At 50.9% G+C, this 25,808-nt stretch overlaps 1 protein-coding gene across 4 annotated transcripts; it reads right to left on the bottom strand.

Annotated features, from left to right (window-relative positions):
- Positions 1-1,632: 1,632 nt before the first annotated feature.
- LOC142362089 (uncharacterized) lies at positions 1,633-25,612 on the bottom strand. 4 transcript variants are annotated; one of them, XM_075427368.1, is made up of 23 exons: positions 25,233-25,612; positions 25,069-25,106; positions 15,247-15,388; positions 14,268-14,321; positions 14,120-14,160; positions 13,989-14,035; positions 13,783-13,867; positions 12,661-12,725; positions 12,387-12,451; positions 12,221-12,296; positions 11,976-12,022; positions 10,670-11,848; positions 10,537-10,583; positions 10,337-10,425; positions 9,350-9,405; positions 9,217-9,257; positions 9,092-9,137; positions 8,856-8,953; positions 7,745-7,902; positions 7,079-7,185; positions 5,189-5,288; positions 2,498-2,607; positions 1,633-1,836 (listed from the first exon to the last, which is right to left on the bottom strand). In XM_075427368.1, exons 18-23 carry the CDS (start codon positions 8,951-8,953, stop codon positions 1,768-1,770), a joined length of 642 nt encoding a protein of 213 aa, XP_075283483.1. In that variant the 5' UTR covers positions 9,092-9,137; positions 9,217-9,257; positions 9,350-9,405; positions 10,337-10,425; positions 10,537-10,583; positions 10,670-11,848; positions 11,976-12,022; positions 12,221-12,296; positions 12,387-12,451; positions 12,661-12,725; positions 13,783-13,867; positions 13,989-14,035; positions 14,120-14,160; positions 14,268-14,321; positions 15,247-15,388; positions 25,069-25,106; positions 25,233-25,612; the 3' UTR covers positions 1,633-1,767. The 4 variants fall into 4 exon arrangements, with proteins under 4 accessions (XP_075283483.1, XP_075283486.1, XP_075283484.1 ...); XM_075427371.1 differs by lacking the exons at positions 7,079-7,185; positions 7,745-7,902 and having other exon boundaries at positions 5,189-5,370; positions 8,856-9,137; positions 25,233-25,308; XM_075427369.1 differs by lacking the exons at positions 9,092-9,137; positions 9,217-9,257; positions 9,350-9,405; ... (12 more) ...; positions 25,069-25,106; positions 25,233-25,612 and having other exon boundaries at positions 7,745-8,071; positions 8,856-8,925.
- Between the last annotated feature and the right edge of the window lie 196 nt (positions 25,613-25,808).

The following is a 25,808-nucleotide window of genomic DNA, read 5'->3' as shown; positions in this document are numbered from 1 at the left end:
ATGACCTATCCCCGCTTCATATTAAAATCAGTTCCAGAAGAGCAGTTTCCATAGACTCCTCCCAGCCGTGCTTGCGCAGTGCCTCCTGGTGGTGGTCGTCGGGAGTCCCAAGATGAAGGCTCATCCTCTTCATCCCGGTGTTCGCTGATTGACTTTTGTTTCTGGGCAAACTCAGTTCTCTTCTGGCTTCCATCCAAAGTGCAAGGTCAGTCTTAGCTGGTTCTAGGCGACTCCCCAGTCCTTATCAGGAATTATCCCCTTTGTAAGGAAATGCAAGACTCTGCCTCAGTTAATTTACACAATAGATAAGCACTGTCAGTTCTCTGCACAGCAACTATCAGGCAGTGCTGCTTCTACTAAATTCCTTGACTATTAGGCAAGACTGCTTCTACTAAAATCCCTTTAACCCCTTCCTTCAACATAGAAAATATTAAAAGTGACAGGAATTAGGAAAATAAAGGAAAAAAGTTTTAAAATAAGGGCGGTAAACAAAATAAACAGAAACATAGAGAGTAAATTTTAAAAGCGATGGGGATTAAGAAATAGAAAACTAAATAAAAGCAGATGTAAAAAAAATTTAAAATCCGTGTGATTAAGAGAGGAAAAAGTACAAAATAAGGATGGCAAACTAAATAGAGACATAGCAAGTATATTACAAAAGCAACAGGGTGCACGTCCCACAGAAAAGAAAATATAGGGATAGGGAGCTTGATAAAAGCAGACATAGAAACGGAATTTGAAAACCCAAGGGATTAAGGGGTGTAAGAATTAAAAAATAGGGAGAACAAACTAAATAAATGAAGACACGGACAGAAAATTTAAACAGCGAGGGTGCTACTGAAATGGGAGAAATAATTTTCAAAAGACAGCAAATGGAAAAGGTAGGCGTAGAAAGAATATTTTTAAAGCAATACGCAATAGGGAACTAAAGCGCCGCAAGACTACAGCTCCCAGCACGCCGCGAAAGGCACCTTCCCATCTGCCGGAGCTGGCGGGGACACCGCACCCCGCCCACCGGTGCACCCAGTAGCCCCTCGAGCACCCAGCGCAGCCGCGAGGCTCCGGGTAGCCCCCGCCGGCGGCTCCGACGCGGCGCCGCACCCCCACCGCTCCTCGCCTCCGACACGGACCCGGCTGGCCAGGCTGCCCCCCAGCAGCTCCTGCCGCCCGGCTCCGACACGGTGCCCGGCGGCCCGGCAGGCACTGCTGCTCTCCTGGGGGCTTTCCCCAGGACCCCCTGGTCGGTCACCCCCCTCCCCCCCCCCCCCCCCCCCCTCCCCTCCCCCCCCCCTCCCCCGGTCACTTTCTCCTTTGCTGCAGCCGGAGCTCGGCAACAGCTCCACTCCTCCCTCAGCTCGCACTGGCCCCTCCACAGCCACCTGGGGCATGGCAGCACCGGCACACTCACCGGCAGCCACTGCATTAAAGGGAGGGGCCGTCACCATCAGCCCCACTACCCGCACCTGCGGCTTCTCCAGCCCCGGCCCACAGCTGGAGCCCAGCAGGAACAGGGGGCCATCTCCTGAGCCATGAAGTCAGTCTCTTCCTCCCCTGGGGTCCGTCACAGCCCCTTGTCCCATGTAAAGGAAGCACAGACACAGGTGGGAAGGCAAAAGAGATGATGGGTATTTATTCAGTCACACACTGAATCAATCTGGGGAACGGGTCTGCTCTGAGCCTCGGTGCCCCCTACGCTCCCCCTGCCCCTCCGACACCTCGGCAGTCCGTCCCAGAGCTGCACCCATCAGTCCAGTGGGGAACAGTTGGTCAGTCGGCTCCTGGAATGATGCGCTGCTGGACAGTAGCTGCCAAAAATGAGGAGCAAGGTGCAGGCCACTACAAGAGAGGAGAAAAATGACAGATGGCTGGACAGCGGCAGTGTAACAAGAAAGCACGAAGCAGGGAAAGGGACAGCGAGAGAAGGATGGGGACAGGCAGTCCCACAGAGATGGAGAAACGAAGAGCAGCAGCAGAAAGAAGAGGGAGCAGAACATAGACCAAAAATGAAGAACGGGGAGCAGGAAGGAGATGCCAAAAAAAAAAACCCTGCAGCATGACAGAGGAAAAAAGAATAGCGGCAGGGACCTGGGCAAAGAGAGATGAGGAAATAGAATAGAATAGACATGGAGAAAGCAGTAGATCTGTGACGCGCTACGGAGCCGAGAAGGAAGGCCTCGAATCAAGGGACAAGGAGCCAGACAGAGAGCACCAAAGACAGCAAAAGTACTGACAGGCTATGGGACAGAGAAGGAGAAAAGCAATACTTCTAACCGGGAGGTAAACAGAAAGAGGGAAAGAAGGAAAAAAATGCCACGGGCTGCAGGGCAGAAAGAGGGAGGATCTAAAAAGATGGGGACAAGTCAGAGACAGATGGAGAAAGAAGGTACACAAGAGCAGAAAAAAAAACTAATCGTAGCAGTGTGGGAAAGAGAGCAAGCCAGGGGAGGGACTGGGATGCAGAAGAGGGGTGACAGGGCCCCGAGGGCCCAGGACTCACCGCAGCTCTCGCTCTCGGTGCTGCCAGGAGACTTTGACACTTCAGATGCTTCTCTCTCCTTCTCTCTTCCCTTCTTCTTCTGTAACTCCAATCATTTGGCTCTTCTCCACCTGAGAGTAAATGCATGTGGGTGTCTTATAACTCATACAACATGCAGCTTGCTAGACAATAAGCCTCACACGCACACTACATGCAGGAATAGGACAGAGAAAAAGAGAATGTGATGAGTGGGAAGCAGAACACACAGATCGAGAGAAAACTTGAATCAGAGGAATAAACGAGGCAGGAAAGAGAGATAAAGAAGCCAGAGGAAAGAGCCTTTCTAGCCTCTACTTGCTCCCCCGGTCTCCCACCCCGCTGCAGCCTCCCACCCCTTTCCGGCCTCTCTTTCTTTCTGGCCTCTACTCTCGCCCCCGGCCTCCCACCCCTCTGCAGCCTCGCACCCCTTTCCGGCCTCCTTTTCTTTCTGGCCTCTACTCTCGCCCCCCCCCCCCCCCCCCCCCGGCCTCCCACCTCTTTCCAGCCTCGTTTTCTTTCTGGCCTCTACTCTCACCCCCGGCCTCCCACCCCTTTCCAGCCTCCTGTCTTTCTGGCCTGTACTCACTTCCCCCAACCTTCCACCCCTCTGCAGCCTCCCACCTCCTAGTTTTATGGCCTCTACTCGCCCCCCCGGCCTCCCACTTCCTATTTTTCTCGCTCTACTTAACCCATCCTCCCACCTCTTTCTGGCCTCCTTTTTTTTCTGGCCTCTACTCTCGTCCCCAGCCTCATATTTTTCTGGCCTCTACTCACCCCCCAGGGCCTCCCACCCCGCTGCAGCTTCCCACCCCTTTCCAGTCTCCTATTTTTCTGGCCTCTACTCAGCCCCTCGCCCCCCTCCGGCCTCCCACCCTTCGTCAGCCTCCCACCCCCCATTTTGCTGTCCTCTACTTAACGCAGTTTCCCAGCCCTCTGCAACCTCCTACCCCTTTCCAGCCTCCACTCGCCCTCCTCCCAGTTTCCCACCCTTTTTCAGCCTCCCACTCCCATCCCCTACAGTGCAGAACACACAGACAAAGAGAGAAAAATGACAGGGAACAGGAAAAAAGGTACTAAGAAACAAAGAAAGAATCAGATGAAGGGGGTGATTTGGGTTGGAACCCCAACACAAACCAGCAAGGGACTAGAGGACAGAGAGAGAGGAGGAGAAGAAAGGGCCAGGAAGCAGGACAGAGAAGGAGAGAAAAGCAAAAAGGGAGAGCCGGCTGGACAGGGAGGTACACTAAGAAATAACCAGACAGGCAGCAGGATAGAGAGACAGAAAAACTGGAACAGGAAGCAGGACAGAGGGACGGCGAGAGGAAACAAGGGCCAGGGAGCAGAACAGCAGTGGAGAAAGAGGCACTGGGGCAGTAGGATAGAAAAAGAAGGAAGGAAGGAAAGGCCAGAAGAAGGACAGGGAATAATAGCAAAGGGAGAGGAGGACAAGGAGCAGGACAGATTGTCAGAGAAAGACAGGGAGCGGGACAAGGCAATACTGAGAGAGAAGAAGGGGACAGGGAGGCAGGATAAAGTGAAAGACAGGCAAAACTAAGAGACATGGGAGCAGGACAGAGATGGAGGGGGGAAAAGCCTCAGCTGGGCAGCAGGGAAGAAGGGGAAAAAAAGCACTGGGCTGCAGGACAGAGGGAGAAATTAAAACACAGACACAGGGAGCAGGACAGAATGACAGAGAGAGAAAAGGGACAGAGAGCAGGACAGCACTGGGAGGACAGTGGGAGAGAGGTATGAAGAAAGAAAAAAATACCGAGGAAGAGAGAAAGGAGAAAAGGGACAGCTAGCTGTACAGGGGGATAGAAAAAGAAAGGATGGGAGAGCGAATGGTGCAGAGAGAGAAAGGCAGAAAAAGCCATGAGAGGAAGCAGGGCACAACGACAGCAAGAGGAAAAAGGAAAGGGACAGGCATCTAGACAGAGACAGAGAAAAAAAGCAGCAGGGACACAGGAAAAGACACAGAAAGAGCAGGGCACAAAAAGATAGATCAGGACAGTGGCAGGATGGAGATGGAGAAGAAACACCCGGGATGGTCAACAGGACAGAAAGGAATAGGCATATGGGCAGGCAGTGGAACGAATGGATACACTGAGAAACAACAGGACAGGATGCAAGACAGAGCAACAGACCATAATAACGATAACGAGAGAGAAAGACATAGACTGTGAGAAGCACGTAGTGTGTCAGAAAAAATGAGAAGTATATTAGGAGCTCTGCAAAGAGACGGAGTATGGAGAAAAAAACAAAGGGGGCCAGGGAGCAGCGCAAAGGGTCAGAGAGAGTAAGACATGAACAGGAAGGAGGACGGGAACAGTGAGATACATGATGAAAAAAACAGCGACAGTGAGCTAGACAAAAGGATACAGAGAGAAAGAGAAGGAAGGAGGAGGAAGAGGAATAAGAAGGCAGGGACATAGAGTAGCATGTACAGGCGCAAAGGAGAACACCAACAGGGAACAGGGCAGAGAAATTGTGGAGGGAGAAAAAGAGGGAGAGGGAGCAGGACGCAAAACATAAACAGAAGAGGGGATGTATGGGGAAATTTAAAAAAAAAAAAAAAAAATCATAGCATCACAGCACTGTAGGAAAGAGAGGGGGCCATGGCGGGGCTTGGGATGCAGAAGAGGGGCGACAGGGCCCCAAGGGCCTGGGACTCACCGCAGCTCTCGCTCTCAGCGTTGCCAGGAGACACTGCTGCTTCAGATGCTTCCCTCTCCTTCTCTCCTTCCTTTTCCGTAAGTCCAGTGACTTGTCTGTCCTCCAGCCAAGAGAAAACACGCATGTCTCGCAGCTCTAACGAGACGAGGCTCCCTAGACATACAGCCTCACTCTCCAATGTACTATGCACAGGAACAGGAAAGAGGGAAAGAGAGAGAGTATGATGAGCGGGCAGCAGAACAGACAGATCAAGAGGGAATCATGGAATCATCAAGGTTGGAAAAGACCTCGAAGATCATCAAGTCCAGCTGTCAACACAACAACATCATGCCTGCTAAACCACGCCCTGAAGTGCCATATCTACATATTTTTTGAACACCTCCAGGGATGGGGACTCCACCACTTCCCTGGGCAGCCTGTTCTAACGCTTCACAACTTTCAGTTAAGAAATTTTACCTAATCTCCAATCTAAACCTCCTCTGGTGCAACTTGAGGTCATTTCCTCTCGTCCTATTGCTAGTTACTTGGGAGAAGAGACCAACACCCACTTCACTACAACCTCCTTTCAGGTAGCTGTAGAGAACAGTAAGGTCTCCCCTCAGCCTCCTCTTCTCCAGACTAAACAACCCCAGTTCCCTCAGCCACTCCTCGTAAGACTTCTTCTTTAGAGCCCTCACCGGCCTCATTGCTCTTCCCTGGACGTGGTCCAGCAACTCAGTGTCCTTCTTGTACTGAGGGGCCCAAAACCAAACACAGTACTCGAGGTGCCGCCTCACCAGTGCCAAGTACAGGGGCACGATCATGGCCCTACTCCAGCTGGCCACACTATCCCCGATGCAAGCCGGATGCCGTTGGCCTTCTTGGCCACCTGGGCACACTGCTGGCTCATGTTCAGCTGGCTGTCAACCAACACCCCCAGGTCCTTTTCCACCGGGCAGCTCTCCAGCCACTCTTCCCCAACCCTGTAGCGTTGCATGGGGTTGTTGTGACCCAAGGGCACGACCTGGCACTTGGCCCTGTTGTTGAACCTCACACAATTCGCCTCGTCCCATTGATCCAGTCTGTCCAGATCCCTCTGCAGAGCCTTCCTACCCGCAAGCAGATCGACACTCCTGCCCAACTTGGTATCATCTGCAAACTTACTGAGGGAGCACTCAATCCCCCCAGCCAGATCATTGATAAAGGTATTAAACAAGACTGGCCCCAAAATGGAGCCCTGGAAAACTCCGCACGTGACCGGCCACCAGCTGGGTTTAACTCCATTCACCACCACTCTCTGTGCTCAGCCCGAGAAATTTAATCAGAGGAATAAAGAAGGCAGAAGGGAGAGAAAAACACAGGGAACAAGCCAGAGGGAAAGGTGTGTAAGGGGGGGACACACAGATCAGGACAAAGAGGTGGAGAAAGACAAAAAAAGTGATGGGGTGCGGGATGAGAAAAAAGGCCAAGGAACAGGACAGAGGGGAGTAACGGGACAGTGAGCCGGACAGGGGCATATAGCGAGAAACAAAGGGACAGGCAGCAGTGTGGAGATGTACAGACAAAGAGTTACAGGGAGGATGGAGGACAGAGAGAATAAGAGAAAAGGGACAGCGAGCGAGGCAGAGATGGAGAAAGAAATGCTGGTGACAGAGAGACGGGGAGGAGAGCAACTGGATAGAGGCAGAGAGAGGGAGAAAGGAAGAAAAAAATAGCCATGAGTAGAAGGTCAGAGGGACAAGGAAAAGACAGGAGGAAGGATAGAGCGACAGAGAGCTAGACAGAAAGATACTGTGAAATAGAGAGCAACAGGGAGCAGGATGCTGGGATAGACAGCAAACGAAAGCAACAGAGAGAATGATAGATCCTGGGACAAGAATATTGACTAGAGAGCTGCTGGCGTGAACTTACCTCACCCTGTAAATACGATGAGCCAGAAGCAGTGCCTGGATTGCTCCAGAGCCCCTTCGGACATAGCTGTTGATACAGATGGCTGGGGCCAGCAATAGCTGTTTGGTCTAATTTAGAAAGGACATGTTTAACAGCATTGCCAACACCCTTGGATAGCTAGAATGGGCCCCATCCAGCAATGTATTCGTACTCCCTTACTTCACAAAAAGGCGTGGGAGACCAGGGGGAGCAAGTAGAGGCCAGAAAAATTGGAGGCCGAAAAGGGGTGTGAGCGCAGAGTGCAAGTAAAGGCTAGAAGAAATTGGAGGCTGAAAAGTCGTGGGGGCCAAAAACTGGTGGGAGGCCAGAAAAATTGGAGGCTGAAAAGGCGTGGGAGGCCAGAGGGCAACTAGAAGCCAGAAAAAAGTGAAGGCTGCAAAGCGCTGGGAAGCTGGTGGGTGGGTAGAGGCCTAAAAGGGACAGGAGGCCAGGGGGCAAGTAAAAGCCAGAAAAAAGTGGAGGCTGCAAAGGGGTGGGAGGCCATAAAAATTGGAGGCCAGTATTTTCAGACAGCTCTCTTCCTTCCTCTTCCTTAATATGCTACATATTAATAAGGCCCTGCCTCTTTTCATGTGGATCTCAAAGTGAAGAGCTCATACGCTGAAACTTCAGTTCACTCTGTCTCACCTTCAGAAGCAGCGGGTTCAGACGTCGGATGGCCAGGTTTAAGTAGCGGAACACAACAATGCCACAAAAAGACAGGGGTGGGAAGCAATAAAAGGCACACTTTTCTCCGTGAACAGAGTATCACATTGAGATTGGGAATCATAGTAATTTCCAGAAGTCTAGTGGAGAAAAAAGGATGGGATCCCAAGACAGCAAGTCAACCTCAACAACTGCAAGAGAGAGGATGTGTGAATGACATCAGCTGCCATCAGAAAGCAGACAGCCCAAGGGATGTGGTGGTAGGAGCACCAGGAGAAGAGGAAGCACTTGCAGGAACCAAGATTCCACCTACGGCAGAGAGAATAAAATGACAGGGAGCGGGGCAGAGATGGGGAAAGAAACGTTGGCGACAGAGAGAGGAGGAGGAGAGTGACCAGATGAAGGCAGAGAGATAGAGAAAGAAAGTAAAAATTAATGATGGGTAGCAAGCCAGAGGGACAAGGAAAAGACAGGAGGAAGGACAGAGTGATTGAGAAAACAGGTGAGGGACATGACACCAGAAAGAAAACTACTTTGAAATAGAGAATGATAGGGAGCAGGATGCTGGGACAGACAGCAAAAGAGAGCAACAGAGAAAACAGGGACTGAGAGCAAGACCGAGGGGTGAAGCAATAAATAATAGGGCTGGGGAGCAGGACAGCAGAAGAGAGACACAGAGAAGGGGGACACATGACAACTGCAAATTGAGAGGCAGAAGAGCACAGAGGGTCACAGAGAAAAAGAGAGGGATGGCAGAAAGAAAAACAAGATGAGGAAGAAGGACTGAAGAGCAGAGAGAAAATAGCATCCGAGTCACATGATGAACTGCTCGTATGCAAAGAGCAACACAGACATGGAGATGCCAAGAAGGTCTATGGCACACAACACAGACCACACAAATGACACACCACCACAGACACAGGCTGGAACTGCCCTGCCCACTTGGGCTGAAGACAAACCCCTTTCCATTTACCCTCCCAAAGGGACCTGATCCGGGACAGCCCTCTCCCCTACACCAACTTCACAACATCTTCCTGCAATGCCCAACCATAGTCCCCTCCCTCCAGACCCTCTCCAGCCCCTGCAACTCAACTTAGCTTTCAGAGGGCCAAGGGTCTGAATCCATCCTCGACAAGAAAACAAATCAGCTAACTGGGATGCTCCTGCAGCCACCAGGTTCCGCTTTGTCATCTGGAAAAAAAAAAAAAAGAAAACACCACACCACCACAAAACCCAGAAACAGTTCTGACAGTAAGCATCCCACTGGCCAATGCAAACATCTTCCACAACAACCTTCTTTTCAGAAGCACCAGGGCACTCTAACTCAACTGCTCATTTCAGAGTCAGACGCTGTGGTCATCATCACTTCTGGTACCTAACATACCACGAGACACAAAGTTACCACTGCAGTCACGAGAAGTCACCCGCCCCACCTTGCTACCACCCCAGCTGACCTCAAACGCTCGTCCAATGCCAGAGGCAGCACCTACATTCCCTGGAAAAAAAAAAAAACAACAAGAGGGAGATACACCTCACTGAGTTGCTGCACAATACTTTGCTCTTAGAACCAGATCACAACAGCCTCACCTTCTCGGACCTCTAGTTACCATGCTGCTTCAATGTTCCGAGGCTATGTGCAGCACCTGCAAAAAAATTCCAACAAAACAGCACATGCTGAGATACTGCCCAAAACCACAGACTGCCCTTGCCAATTTCTGTCTCCTGCTCCTGTATGTGGGATGCATGCCCACCCTGCCCATGCTGTTTACAGGTTCCCTGGTTGCCCTGGGCAGAGCAGCTCCAAGATAAACACACACACAGGCACAGAACAACAGTACACACACCACCTCAAACAATGGGATTCAAAGAAGAGAGAAAACTTGCCGCAAGAAGAATGACTCCCTGACGGGAGACACTGTCGGGCAAGAAAACCAACAGGGCCACGATGGCCCAGAACAAGGAGGCTCTACGGCAGCCCCAGAAAAGAGTCAGACAGAGTGGTCCATTACAGTAAGTTGCACTCAAAACTGAAACGATGGACGTGCAAGAAGACCGGCTTCAAGACGTAAGAACTTAAATATGCAGGGAAGAAGTCCCACAGCCCACGAAAATGGACTGCTAGAGAGAAGAGCTGCTGACACGGCCTGGGATGACACTGCAAAAGGAGAACCAATGGGAAACTTCCAAGACATGACACTGATCCACGCTTTACGCTTGTAAAGCAAGAAGAGAAGCACCCAATTGGCATTATGCCGATGAGTACGGGCATTCCAGACCCCACGGATGGCATCCAAGTCACATGATGAGCTGCTTGTATGCAAAGAGCAACATAGACATCAAGATCCCAGGAAGGTCTGTGATACAGAAGACAGACCACACAAATGACAAAACACCACAGACACAGGCTGGAACTGCCCTGCCCACTTGGGCTGAAGAGAAACCCCTTCCCTTGACCCGCCCAAAGGGGCCTGTTCCTGGACAGCCCGCTCCCCTACACTATCTTCACAAGCCCTCCCCACAATGCCCAAGTGTGGTCCCCTCCCTCCAGACCCTCCCCAGCCCCTGCAACCCAACTTAGCTTTCACGGGGCCAGGGGTCTGACTCCATCCTCGACCGAAAATGCATCTGGGATGCTCCTGCAGTCAACAGGTTGCGCTTCTTCACTGCAGAAAGAAAAAACCCAGAAACAGTGCTGACAGTAAGCATCACATTGGCCAAGACCAACCTCTTCCACAACAACCCTCTCCGCAGAAGCACCGGGGTGCTCCACTCACCTGCTCATTCCAGAGGCAGACGCTGTGGCCAACATTGCTTCTGTTGCCTAAGATACCAAGAGACACAAAATTACCCTTGCGCCCGTGACAAATCACCCACCCCACGCTCCTCCTCGCTGCCACCCCAGCTCACCTCAAATATTTGTCCAATGCCAAATGCAGCCCACACAGCCCCTGCAAAACCAAGAGAGACACCACTCACTGAGTTGCTGCACTATAATTTGCTCTTACACACTGACCCGGCACACAACCGCCTCACCTTCTCAGATCTCTTGTCAGCATGCTGCTTCCACCTCTGAGACTATGTGCAGCACCCACAATAAAATCAAAGCAAACAGCACATGCTGAGATACTGCCCAAAACCAAAGCCTGCCTGCATCACTTCCAATCTCCTGCTCCTTTACCTTGGCTGCTCACCCACCCTGGCCCTGCCATTTACAGGTTCCCTGGTTGCCCTGGGCAGAGCAGCTCCAAGCCAAAACACACACAGGCACAGACAGACACTACACAGAAGACCACAAACAATGGGCTTCAAAGAAGAGAGAAAACTCTCCTCCACAAGAAGGAGGACTCCCTGATGGGTGATACCGTCGGACAAGAAGACCTACAGGGCCGCGGCAGCCCAAAGCATGGCGCCTCCATGGCAGCCCCAGTAAAACAGAGTCAGACAGCATGGTCCCTGGCATGAAGATACAGTCAAAAGAGACGGCGCATGTGCACGAAGCCCGGCTTCAAGACCTAAGAACATCAGGATGCAGGGAAGAGCTCCCACACTCCATGAAAATGGACCGCTAGAGAGAAGAGCTGCTGACACAGCCTGGAACGACGCCGCAGAAGAGAACCAACTGGAAACTTCCACACCACGAGACCGATCCACGCTTTACGCTTGTAAGGCAAGAAGAGAAGCCCCCGCTTGGCTCTATGCCAATGAGTAGGGGCATTCGAGACCCCAGGGGTGGTGCCTGATGGGCACAAAGAGCAATGAGGATGCTGAGATACAGGTAAGGTCTAAGACACAGAAGACAGATGACAAAAATGAGACAGCACCACAGACGCAGCCTGGAACGCTCCTGCCCAATTGGGCTGAAGACAAACCCCTTCCTTCCCTTTACATGCCCAAAGGAGCCCGCTCCTGCACAGCCCTCTCCCCTACGCTAACTTTACAAGCCCTCCCTGCAATTCACAACCGTGGTCCCCTCCCTCCAGTCCCTCAACTTAGCTTTCAGGGGGCCAGGAGTCTGACTCCATCCTCGACAAAAAGCACGTTGGCTAACTGGGATGCTCCTGCAGTCGCCTGGTTCCATTTTAGCATCTGAAAAGCAAAACGAGAAGACAACAACACAGACAACACACAGTGCTGACAGTAAGCATCACACTGGCCAACGCCAACCTCTTCCACAACCACCTCCTCCTCAGAAGCACCGGGCTGCTCCACTCACCTGCTCATTCCAGAGTCGGACGCTGCGGCCAACATTGCTTCTGCTACCTAAGATACCAAGAGACACAAAATTACCCTTGCGCCCGTGACAAGTCACCCACCCCACGCTCCTCCTCGGTGCCACCCCAGGTCACCTCAAACAGTGGTCCAATGCCTAATGCAGCCCACACACACACAGCCCCTGCAAAACCAAGAGACACACACCTCACTGAGGAGCCACACAATATTTTGCTCTTACACACTGACCTGGTCAGCAGCAGCCTCACCATCTCAGACCTCTTGTCAGCATGCTGCTTCACCTTTCCGTGGCTATGTGCGGCACCTACAATAAAATCAAAGCAAAGAGGACATGCTGAGATAATGCCCAAAACCAAAGCGTGTCCGTACCGATTCCCACTTTCTGCTCCTTCACCTTGGCTGCTGACCCGTGTTGCCCCTGCCATTTTGCAGGTTGCCACCTCGAAGCTCACATCCCACCTGAAAAACAGGAACAACAAGCGATGCTTAGAACTTCATCAATGCACACTACAATAACTGCTACTTCAGCCCACGAGTCATGGCCCACCTTGCCTGAGTCACCTCTGTTACCAAGGCTCTGCTTTGCATCTTCAAAACGGAGAACCCAAAACTTATAAGCTAGTCATACAGCCACCAGTCATATCTTCCCTCCAACACCACACACTGACCTTCTTATGGCACTCTACTTGCGTGTCCTCTGTCGCCCTTTGGCACACCGCTCATCCCTCTGCATCTGTAAAAGCAACATTAAACAAGTCACCCAGATGCAGAACAATAGATGACCAGTCCCAGAAGTCTTGTTTCCATTTACGTTTACCATCTAGATTCCAACTACAGCCTGCTATTAATAGCAATCTGGTCATCCCCTGTGTCTCTGCCTAGCGCTACAGAAATAACTCTCCTTGCCCACTGCATATAGGGCTACTTGGCTCAGAAATGGACTCTACAACTTTTGCCTGTGAAGTCTAGGGTTATCTACATGTTAGCCATAGGATCTTATTGTTATTCTTTTGCTTGCTGTCACTGCTATACCCCCAGGTAGAGCAGCTCTAACCCAGACAAACATGCACAGACGCTGCAGACAAACAAGACCAACAGTGTGACGCAGAGACATAAAAAACTCTAAAAAGCACAACTCCTGGACCAGAGATGCCATTGGGCAAGAAGACCTAGGGGGCCACAAGTAAGAATCTGTGGCAGTCTGAGAAAAGTCAAATGCTATGAACTGCGACAAAAAGATCTATCTGCAACTCGGATGAAGTGTGCGCACAATGCCTTTCCTAAAGACCTAAGAAGTCTGGGATGCCAGGAAGATATCTCAGAAAAGATGACTAAAAAGAGACTGCTCAAGATCAGAGGTGCTGTCCCAGCCTGGAACAATGTTGCAGAAGCAGACAGAGCATAAGCTTCTGAGATGCAAGACTTATCCATGCTTTACACTTGTAACACAAGCAAAGAAGGTCCCAGTTGGCACTGTAATGATGAGTAAAGCCATTTGAGATGCTAGGGATGGCACCCGAGATGCACAATGCCCTCCTTGAGTGCAAAGAGGACATTGAGACCTGAGGAAGGTCTAAGGCAGAGAAGACAGACTACGCAAACGACACCACCACAGACACAGGCTGGAACTGCCCTCCCTTGCATACACAGTGTTGTGCAAGAGTAACCTGCTTCCTTTACCTGCCCAAAGGGACCTGTTCCTGCACAGTCCTGTCCCCTACACTAACTTCACAACACCTCCCAACCTTGTTCCCCTCCCTCCAGACCCTCCCCAGCCCCTGTCCCTCAACTTAGCTTTCAGACGGGCAGGGATCAGAATCCATCCCTAATAAAAAACACATTGGCTACTGCAGTCAACAGGTTCCACTTTGTCATCTGAAAAAAAAAATAAGAAAGCAACCACACCCCACAAACAGTGATGACCATATCACATTGACCAATGCCAACCTCTTCCACAACAACCCCCTCCTCAGAAGCACCAGGATGCTCCACTCACCTGCTCATTCCAGAGTTGGATGCTGTAGCCATCATTGGTTCTGCTACCTAAGATACCAAGAGACACAAAACTACCATTGTGCTTATGAACTCACCTGCCCCATGCTCCTCCTCTCTACCACCCCAGCTCACCTCAAACAGTTGTCCAATGCCAAAAGCGGCCCGCGCAGCCCCTGCAAAACCAAAAGAGAAGCACCTCACTGAGTTGCCGCAGGATTCTTTGCTCTTAGACACCAACCCAGCCCACAGCTGCTACTTCAGGCCACTGGTCGTGGCTCACCTTGCCCGAGTCGCCTCCGGTGCCCATATCCCCAATTCACTCATTGCTTGGCACCTTCAAAATTAAAAAGAAAAATCAAAACCTAAAAGCACGTCTGCCCTCTCACACCACATGTAAACCCACGTTCTTGTGACGCTCTGCTCCCCTCTCCTCCCTCGCCCTTTGGCGCATGGCTCGTTTCTCTTCATCTGCAAAAAACATATTGTAGAAGTCACCCCAATGCTGACCAATAACTTAACAATTCCAAAGGTCTTGTTTCCATTCAAGAACGCCACCTAGAGTCCAACTACAGCCTGCCATTAAAAAAACAAACACAAAAGAACACTAAGCTCTTCACATACAAGCCTTAACACCTTTGAGATTCAAAGGCCTGACATTCAGTCCTCTATCTGGAGATGCTGAGGCCCAGAGAATTCACACTTCATCTCTTGTGACTGTGTCATAACTCCCTGTCAGCTACAGGGAGACTTAAACCAAACAGACCTCATTGACATCCAATTGTGACTGCAAAATTAAACTGAGAGAGGCTCATGAACCCTCCTCCCTTCCTCAACCATCCCCCGGTCTCAAAAGTTTAGAATCCCCTTCTCTGCTCCTGAACTGTCAAGGAAGGAACCCCACAGCCTCCTGACTGCTCCTTCCCAGTATTTGCACCCCTGAACCCCCCCCCCCGCATCGGCCGCTCCTCAGGAGCTGTTCCTCTGAGCCACACCCTGCGTTCTGCAGGCATCTCCCACCTTACGCCTTCCCGCAGCCTTGGGGCTTTGCTACAGGCCCACAGAGTAAGTGAAACCCCGATGTTTATAATCTATGAGGGGCCTGCCTTGAGCTGCAAAGTTTCAAGGGACAACAGTGTCCTCTGAGCAATCGGGAAAGGCAATGAGCTGTCCCATACTCTGAAAGATACTATAGGCCTTATGTCCTTGCCACTTTCTTGAGAAATGCTCAATCTCTATACAGATGCATACAAGATGCTCACCTTAACCCCTGCAAGATAATCTCATCATCAGTCCGACTAAGAGATGCGATGCCAGCAAGTTACACAGTATAGAGCAAAACTAGTGAAAAAACCAACGTTCCATCTTCAATCAAGTCAGGAGTTCCAGGAAAGTGTAATGCACCTAGAATAAAAAGAACAATGTATTCTTAAACAATCTTGCCACCCCTAAATGCTCCATTAAAAATTACTGACCTGAAAAAAAAGGTGCAAATAAATATATTCTCTACTAGATCTGCTGCTGAGCCTTGACTCGTCCTGAACGTCTTACCTCAAACAGACACCCCTGCTTCTCTAAATATCAAAACACATCTCCCTGGGTAGCTTAGACAGCTCAAAAGTTGTAATCAACTGAAGGAACAGCAGAGCACTAAGACCAAAGAAAGCCAGGAGTAGAATGAGCTCCCTGATCAGAGGCTGGGGGTCATATACTCCGAGCCTCGCCCACCACCCTTCCCACAGTCCCCTGGGAAAGGGGAGGGATGAACTACCAAAAGACATTAAGGCGGCCAGAGGAGCAGCAGTAAGTTTTCTCATCTGCTTTAAATTTAAAACGTACAAAGCCTTGACGAGAGAAATTGACCCTTACCGAAAACAACAATGCCTGCTCTTTTACTATAACTATCTCTGTTGCATCACCAACGTGACCTAATAAGTAGTTAAACCTCATTTGTCTGGGGTGTAGACAGAAAAAGATAGATGTCCTACTAAGCTACACAAGAAAGTAGTTCATTAAATGCAGTAACAATATTATTATCAAAATGTATGTGCTTACTTTTCCTATAAAACACCCAAAATGCTACAGGCTTACTTTTAATTTCTAGCAAGACCACCCATGCTACCTAAATTCCACCAGAAGTATTTTCCAGATAGGACTGAATGACAAAGCAGAATTAGATCCTGTAAGAATATAGTAACTCTGGTTGATAAGTAAATTATTTACTCTAAATAGCCGATGGTTCAGAGCCACTTTGAAAGCCTCTCTGACTGACTGCCTTAAGAGAACTAGATGAGTCCCAAAGGACAGAAAACAGAAAAAACCCATGGAAATATAAGAAACATATCAGAAAATTACATGAAGTGGCCTAATTAACACCTTAGTAGATAGAACAAATTAAATTGCAGAACACAACAAAGAACCACCATGGGAGATGTGTCAATAAAAAGAGATGAAGGCTATCACCTTCTCTGCAAAACTGAAGAGATCTGAGCTGACGATGCACATCTTTGCAGTACCAGATACCAAACAGAAACATACAACAAGACAAAAAACAAAAATACTGCTCTAGGGCACTAAGATGGCTTTAGAAAACATTCCGGTAGAACGGGAGGCATCGTCACATGGATTATAGCGGTCCCAAGAGACCAATGAGATCTCAGGGATGCTGTGAGCTCAAAAGAGAATTGAACAAAGGACAGATGTTGTCTGGGGACTGAATCAAGGAGCACCAAATGGATGAGAGGACAGAAAGATGAACTGGGGTAATGGATGCAGACTCGGGAAGGGTTCTGAGGGGAAAAGAGGGGTGCAAAGTGCCCTCACAAGCAAAAACAGGGCTCTAAGGCATAGGCAATGTGTTGCGAGAGCTCAGCAAAGGGAGCAGAGGAGACCTGAGACCAAAGAGGCCTCAGAGATGACAAGGAGGAACTCCAAAGGGGATTTCAACAAAGTACAGATGTCATCAGGGGGCAGGGGGGCTGGACAAAGGCATGCTAAATAGCCAAGAGTAAGATAAGAGCGCTCTGAAGAGCACAAACAGATAAAACCAAAAGAGAGCTAAAGTGCTACAAGAGTGCTGCGGAGTACAAGAAAGGACTCAGAAGACATTGTTCTAGAGAGCAGAAGAATTAGGAGGGGGCAGGGTAAGAAAAGAAGTCATGGAGACACAGTGAGGGCCTCGGAGTCTCAGGAGGGCATCTAGGCAAACTAGAGATAACAGAGAGGAACCAAACTGAGACACTCACAATGGCAGGGAAAAAGATAAAGGAGCGCTTGTAGCAAAGAACAAAAAGGACAGAACAAGAGAGATGGAAAGGGAGATGAAGTGTTACAAGGTGCTGTGGAGATCAAGGAATGTCTCGGGGAAGCATCGGGACTGTGAGAAGAGGGGTGTTGAGGGGTGGGGTGCTGTTGGACACAGGAAGGCTTGGGGAACACAAAGAGGAACTCGGGTGACCATCTGAGCAGAGTGCATATGGTCTGAGGTGGCTGAGGACTGAATACAGGAATCCTAGAGAGCGTAGAGCAACAAACGAGCATTCTGTGGCTAAAAGATGGCCCCACCTGAAGCACTACATGACGTGACGGTAACAGAGGGGTTCTGAGAGGGACAGACAAAAGGCAGCTTGAGGACACAATGAAGTAGTCCAGAGGGGATTTGAACAGACTACAGATGTCCTCAGGTGACCAGGGACTGAACGGAGGTATGCTAGCTAGCGTAGAGGACAACAAGAGTGTTCTGGAGATGAAAGATGGCATCAGGAAAGGTTCTTAGGGAGACAGAAGGGTGCAAAGGGTGCTACAGAGACAAAGGAATGCTGCTGGGCACGAGGATGGCCTTGGGAAGTACAATGACAACAGGGGAAGGGTTCTGAGAGCGAGAGAGAGAGAGACAGAGTGGCTCTGGGACAAGATGCAAAACTCCAGAAGGTGTTCCAGCAATGTACAGATGTCCTCAGGGGACGAGCACCTGAATGGAGACATGCTAGATGGCAGTGAATAAGGCAAGAGAGCTCTGGGGCACAGAGGGATCCTGAGGAAGGGTTCCATCTGAATCAGAGAGAAAAAATAGTGATGGGTAACTAAAACGGAGAAAGACAATCTAAAGAGTGATGGCAAAGAAGCAAGAGAAGAAATTAAAGAGAACAAAGGCAAAAAAAGTAGGCAGATATCACAGATGGAATGATGCGCCGCATTCATGACAGAGAAGCAACAAAATGTTTCTTGATATATAACAGCAATTTAACAAAATTTGAGAGTACATGCGACAGTGGTTCAACAAGCTTCAATGGCAAAGTACACTGCATTATCTATTGCGTAGAAGACAGGGTCGAACAAAACTGTCATGGATACCCTTCCGTGGAGCCATGAGATTCAGAATGGACCCCCTTGCATTCTAAACTCCTTCTCAGAGAGGAGTCTAGGTGCAGCTGGATCCAAGCTTTGCCCCGGACTCGGTAAACCGTTTGTCTAAGGGATTATATGCGCATAATCCATCCTTTACATCACTTAGCCAAGACGTAAATAGGCTCAGCAAACTCAATAGATGAAGACATTGAAAAAAAAAAATTTTAAAAGCGACAAAGTAGAGGACAGGCAGGAAGAAATAAAACACACGGACAGGGAATGAATTGAATGTAGGCACAGACAGAAAATTTAGAAAGCAATGGGGTCCAGGTCACATGGGTAAGAATTTAAACATGGGGAGAGGGAGCTGGATAGACGGCCCAAGGGAAAGGACATCGGAGCAGCGACACGGCGTAGAGCAGAGGCGGTCACTGAATACAGACACAGGTCACTGGGTAAAGGGAGACCTAGAACTGCAATTTTCCCAAGAAAGGGGGAAGAAGGCTGTATGGAAAGAGTGAAACAATAGCAGGTGGGGAGCCAGAAAGGGAGAGACATAGAAAGAAAACGTAGAATCACAGAATCACAGAATCACAGAATAGTAGGGGTTGGAAGGGACCTCTGTGGGTCATCTAGTCCAACCCCCCCGCCGAAGCAGGGTCACCTACAGCAGGCTGCACAGGACCTTGTCCAGGCGGGTCTTGAATATCTCCAGAGAAGGAGACTCCACAACCTCCCTGGGCAGCCTGTTCCAGTGCTCCGTCACCCTCAGAGGGAAGAAGTTCCTCCTCATGTTCAGACGGAACTTCCTGTGCCTCAGTTTGTGCCCATTGCCCCTTGTCCTGTCACTGGGCACCACTGAAAAGAGCTTGGCCCCATCCTCCTGACACCCACCCTTCAGATATTTGTAGGCATTTATAAGGTCCCCTCGCAGCCTTCTCTTCTTCAGGCTGAACAAGCCCAGCTCCCTCAACCTCTCCTCGTAGGGGAGATGCTCCAGTCCCCTCACCATCCTTGTAGCCCTTCGCTGGACTCTCTCCAGTAGCTCTTCATCCTTCTTGAACTGGGGAGCCCAGAACTGGACACAGTACTCCAGATGAGGCCTCACCAGGGCAGTGTAGAGGGGAAGGAGAACCTCCCTTGTCCTGCTGGCCACACTCTTCTTGATGCACCCCAGGATCCCATTGGCCTTCTTGGCAGCCAGGGCACACTGCTGGCTCATAGTTAACCTGTCGTCCACCAGGACACCCAGGTCCCTCTCCGCAGAGCTGCTCTCCAGCAGGTCCACCCCAAGCCTGTACTGGTGCATGAGGTTGTTCCTCCCCAGGTGCAGGACCCTGCACTTGCCCTTGTTGAACCTCATCAGGTTCCTCTCTGCCCAGCTCTCCAGCCTATCCAGGTCACGCTGAATGGCAGCACAGCCTTCTGGTGTATCTACCACACCTCCCAGTTTGGTGTCGTCAGCAAACTTGCTGAGGGTACATTCTAACTCTTCATCCAGGTCGTTGATGAAGAAGTTAAACAAGACTGGGCCCAGTACTGACCCCTGAGGGACACCACTTGTCACCAGCCTCCAACTAGACTCAGCGCCGCTGATGACAACCCTCTGAGTTCTGCCATTCAGCCAGTTCTCTATCCACTTCACTGACCACTCATCCAGCCCACACTTCCTCAGCTTCCCCAGGAGGATATCATGGGAGACTGTGTCGAAAGCCTTGCTGAAGTCAAGGTAGATAACATCCACAGCTCTCCCTTCGTCTACCCAGCCAGTCATGTCATCGTAGAAAGCTATCAGATTGGTCAGGCATGATTTCCCCTTGGTGAATCCATGCTGACTACTCCTGATAACCTTCTTTTCTTCCACTTGCTTCATGATGGCCTCCAGGATAAGCTGCTCCATCACCTTTCCCGGGATGGAGGTGAGGCTGACCGGCCTGTAGTTCCCTGGGTCCTCCTTCTTGCCCTTTTTGAAGATTGGAGTGACATTGGCCTTTCTCCAGTCCTCGGGCACCTCTCCTGTCTTCCAGGACCTCTCAAAGATGATGGAGAGTGGCTCAGCAATGACATCCGCCAGCTCCCTCAGCACTCGTGGGTGCATTCCATCGGGGCCCATGGATTTGTGGACATCCAGATCGCTTAAGCGATCCCTCACACAGTCCTCCTCGAGCAAGGGAAAGTCGTCCTCTCTGTAGGCTTCCTCTCTTACCTCCGGGGCCTGGGATTCCTGAGGGCCAGTCTTAGCACTGAAGACTGAAGCAAAGAAGGCATTCATTAGCTCTGCCTTCTCCGCATCCTCCGTCACCAGGACACCCGCCTCATTCAGCAGCGGCCCCACATTGTCTCTAGCCTTCCTTTTGCTGCTGATGTAGTTGAAGAAGCCCTTCTTGTTGTTTTTGACATCCCTTGCCAGCTTCAATTCCAGGTGAGCCTTGGCCTTCCTCGCCGCATCCCTGCATGCTCTCACCACGTCTCTGTACTCCTCCCAAGTGGCCTGTCCCTCCCTCCACATGCCATGCACCTTTCTCTTCTGCCTGATCTCCGCTAGAAGCTCCTTGTTTAACCATGCAGGTCTCCTTCCTCCTTTGCTAAATTTCTTTCTCAGGGGGATGCATTGCTCCTGTGCATGGAAGAAGTGTTGTTTAAAAAGCGACCAGCACTCATGGACCCCCCTGCCTTCGAGAGCCCTGGCCCACGGGATTCCTCCCAGTAGCTCCTTGAAGAGGCCAAAGTCAGCCCTCCTGAGGTCCAGGGTTTTGATCCTGCTTATCGCCCTGCTTCCTCCACGCAGGATCCTGAACTCGACCATTTCATGGTCACTGCAGCCGAGTCTACCTCCAACCTTCACGTCCTCCACCAGTCCCTCCTTGTTTGTTAACACGAGGTCCAGCAGCGCGCCTTTCCTTGTTGGTTCCTCCACCACTTGCATCAGAAAGTTATCATCGATGCTCTGTAGGAACCTCCTGGATTGCACCTGCCTAGCTGTATGGTCTTCCCAGCTGATGTCAGGGTGGTTGAAGTCCCCCATGAGAACCAGAGCCTGTGACTGTGAGGCTGCTTGCAGCTGCCTGTAGAAGGCTTCATCAACCTCCTCCTCCTGGTCGGGTGGCCTGTAGTATACACCCACCGTAATGTCACCCGTGTGAGCCTGTCCCTTAATTCTAACCCACAAGCTTTCAACTCCTTCTTCACTTGCCCCCAGGCCAAGCTCAATGCATTCCAGTTGCTCCCTCAGATATAGAGCAACTCCCCCACCTCTCCTTGTTGACCTGTCTTTCCTAAAGAGTCTGTAGCCATCTATGACAGCATGCCAGTCATGCGAGTTGTCCCACCACGTTTCTGTGATGGCGACCAAGTCGTAGCCGTCCTGCTGTATAATGGCTTCCAGCTCCTCCTGTTTATTGGCCATACTACGTGCATTGGTGTAAACACACTTGAGCTGGGCTGTCAATCTCACCCCTGGCCTTGGCACTCTAAGCCTAGGCTCATCCCTAGTGAGCTGGGCAATATCCCCTTCCCCCTTCAAACCTAGTTTAAAGCCCTCTCAATGAGCCCCGCCAGCTCGTGGCCAAGAATTCTTTTCCCCCTTTGTGATAGCTGAACTCCACTTGTTGCCAGCAGGCCCGGTGCTGTGTATACCTCCCCATGATCAAAAAAGCCAAAATTTGACCGATGGCACCAGTCCCTGAGCCACCTGTTAACCAGGTGAGTTTTCCTGCCCCTTTCAGTGCTGTCCCCTGCCACTGATGGGATGGAGGAAAACACCACCTGCGCCCCTGATCCCTCAACCAGTCGCCCCAGTGCCCTGAAGTCCCTTTTGATGGCCTTGGCACTTCTTTCTGCTACCTCGTCTCCGCCAACCTGCATTACCAAGAGGGGGTAGTAATCAGAAGGCCGCACCAGACCAGGGAGTTTCTTCGCAACATCCCTAACCCGGGCCCCAGGGAGGCAGCAGACTTCCCTGTGGGATGGGTCCGGTCGGCAGATCGGGCCCTCTGTTCCCCTCAGAAGGGAATCACCTATGACAATGACCCTCCTTTTTTTCTTAGTTGAGGCAGTTGTAATACGTGGGGCTGTCTGACTCGTTCTAGGCAACCCCCTGGATGGAGCCTCACCTTCACCCACATCCTCTGTGGCCAGTCCCTCACATTCCAGAGCCCCATACCTGTTGCTTAAGGGCAACTGAGCAGGTGAGGGAGGCTGGGGGGAAATTCGCTTGCCCCCCCGAGCAGGGACCTGTTTCCATTCCCCCCCATCTCTTAGGCCCCCTCTTTCTGCTCGGTGGCAAGAGGGATGGGGGTTCTCTGCTTTCTGTGGAGCCGCCTCCTGCTGCCGCTGCCTCAGGGAGGGCAGGGTGCGGCTCCACCAGTCGATCTCCCTCTCACACTCCCGGATGCTCCTCAGCCTCTCCACTTCCTCCTTCAGTTCTGCCACCAGGCTGAGCAGGTCATTCACCTGCTCGCACCGAACACAGCCGTTGTCTCTGCTGTCCTCCGGTACAAGCGCCAGGCTCAGGCACTCCCTGCAGCCAGAGACCTGGACACCCGCGTTCTTGCATGGGGCCTCCATCTGGGTCCCCACACTCCTTCGAGCCACAGCTTTACCACGGGTGGTAACCATGGCTAGAATATCTCCTGGAAGAGCGATGCCCACTACTCGAGTAGCCAGAAGGGGCGGCTGTACCCTGCCAGTCGCCTTCCCCGCTCGCCCTGCCCGCGCGAACTGCTGCGCCGCTCCCGGGCTGCTGCGCCGCCTCTGTTTGCCGGCTCTGTTCGCCCGCTAGAAGGTGACAAGATACAGGGCAACGTTGGCAGAAGAGCAAAAAATTTTGGGGAGCCAGAGAGCCCAAAAAGAAGATGGAGGCAGGGACAGGCAGAGATCTGGAGAAGCGTGGCAGGGATAGGCCCAGACACATGACTCACCACAGCTCCTGGCACTGGCATGAGACTTTCACTGCCCCAAGGCTTCTCTCGCTGCCTCTGCCACCTTCCTCATCTGCAGTGCCGCCCGCCCGACTCTCACCCACTCAGGAGCAGGCAGTGCCTCGACACTTCTTTCCCACGAAGCTTCCCGGACACATGGTAGCTCACACACGCAGCCCATGGAGGCACCTAGCTCCCCGGAGCCGTGTGCTGCTGGTGTGGTCCATCGGGGATGGCTGGGAGCAATCCTGCCTCGCCACGGAGGCCAGCCGGTCCTTGCTGGAACCCCCCATTGCCTGCAGAACCCCCTTCAATTTGCTCCCCAGCCAGCTCCTGCAGGCAGGCATGCCCGGGCAGCCACCTCCCCAGCCAGAGCCCCTTGGCATAGCAGAGGCAGCCCCATCCTCACCTCACCAGCTGCACCCCGGGCTACCCTGGCCCATCCCCACCTGCAGCCTTTTGAACATCTTGGCCCAGCCCCATCCTCACGGGTCCCACCTGGGCTGCCCCAGCCCACAAATGGAGCCCATTGGAAACAGGGGCCATCATCACCCCCTCCCCTGGACACCACCACAGCCACTTGCTGTGGAAAAAATAGAGGAGAAAATTGAAAAACTGGGATGGTGAACTAAAATGGAGACGTAGAATAAAATCTAAAAAGTGGGGACAAGAGAGAAAGAGAAGAAATAACTAAAAATAAATACTTTGAAAAGAAAAAGGTAGGCATATGAAGAACATTTAAAAAGCAATGCGCATTAGGGAAGGAAGTACTTACGAAAAAGAGATAACAGAGAGACGTAGAAAGATATTTTAAAAAGCAAGGGCACTAAGGAAAGGCAAGAAATAATTAAAAAATAAAGGTGGACAAATAAACACAGCAAAAGGGATAAAAGTAGACAAAATTTTAAAAGCAACGGGGAGTACAGAAATGAGGAAAAAATTAAAAATAGACAATAAACTAAAGTGAGGACTTAGGAAGAAAATTTTAAAAGTGACAGTACTAAGGAAATACAAGAAATAATTAAAAAAAACCTAAGGGAATAAATGACGCAGAGAAAGAACATTTTAAATGCACTAGACATTTGAGAAATTGTATTATTGCAGCAACATCATGGTGGCAGCGGCATCACAGAGGCCTCGGTGGCACAAAAGCAACAGTGGCGGCATCACAACAGCAGCGGTGTCACGGCAGCAGTGCAATCACCACAGCAGTAGCAGCAAAACATAATTGCAGGATGAAAAGGGCTTGACCAGAGCTATGCCCATGAGGAGATGCACTCAAGACTCTTGGGAGAGCTGCCGAGGTGCCTGCTGATCACAAAGGGCTATGGAGACATCAAGACGTGAGGAAGGTATGTGATAAGACAGAGACAGGAACTGCCCAGCCCTGCCACACAACACGAGAAAAGAAGCACCTAATGGGCACTATGCCGACAAGTACATGCATTCGAGACACTAGGGATGGTGCCTGATGTGCATAACGAGCTCCTTGAGTGCAAAGAGCAACGAGGACGTCGAGACCCAGGGAGAGTCTATGGCACAGAAGACAGACCACACAAACAACACAAAACTACAGACACAGGCTGGAAATGCCCTGCCCAGCACACAAGAGTGTCGTGCTGCAATGAAACCTGGTCCCTTCGCCTGCCCAAAGGGGCCCGCTCCCAAGCAGCCCTCTCCCCTACGCTAACTTCACAACCTTTCCCTGTAATTCCCAACCTTGTCCTCTCCTCCCAGCCCCTGCCCCTCAACTTCGCTTTCAGAAGGACAGAGGTCAGAATCCACCCATCGTCAACAAAAAAAAAGACATTGGCTAACCGGGATGCTCCTGCCGTCGCCTGGTTCCGCATCGTCATCTGCAAAAAAAATAAAAAACAAAAAAACACACCCTCACACACTGCTGACAGTAAGCGTCACAGCAGCCAACGCCAGCCTCTTCTACAAAGGCCACCGCCTCAAGAGTGCTGCGGTGCTCTGCTCACCTGCTCATTCCAGACTCCGACGCCACGGCCGTCATTGCTTCTGGTACCTAACATACCAAGAGGCACAAAATCACCATTGCTCTTGTGAGAAGTCACCCGCCCCACGCTGCTCCTTGCTGCCACCCAGCTCACTTGGACATTTGGAGTAGCTAAATTAAATCTGCAGCTTCTAGTCCCAGCCCCTCCTCTTCCCTCCTCCAAATTAACTAATGTAAAACTGTATTGTTTGCCATTAGGAGCCAGGGAAGGCATAGCACCCGTACCAGCAGAACTGCAGGAACAAGGAGTTATAGTTCCCACCCACTCACCTTACAATTCCCCGGTCTGGCCAGTGCAAAAATCAAATGGGAAGTGGCAGCTAACAATCAATTATCGCCGTTTAAATGCTAATACAGGACCATTAACCACTGCTGTGCCTTACATGGCCGACCTCATTTAGGAACATGCCACCCAATTTTAGCAACTATTGATGTTAAAGACATGTTTTTCATGGTTCCCCTTCAACCTGAACATCAAACCCACTTTGCTTTCACTTGGAAAGGACAACAATATACATTCACTGGGTTGTCCCAAGGA

This window comes from Opisthocomus hoazin, chromosome 7 (assembly GCF_030867145.1).
Source record: "Opisthocomus hoazin isolate bOpiHoa1 chromosome 7, bOpiHoa1.hap1, whole genome shotgun sequence".
NCBI lineage: Eukaryota > Metazoa > Chordata > Aves > Opisthocomiformes > Opisthocomidae > Opisthocomus > Opisthocomus hoazin.
Note: the sequence above shows the minus strand (reverse complement) of the source record. Positions and strands in the feature narration are given on the sequence as shown.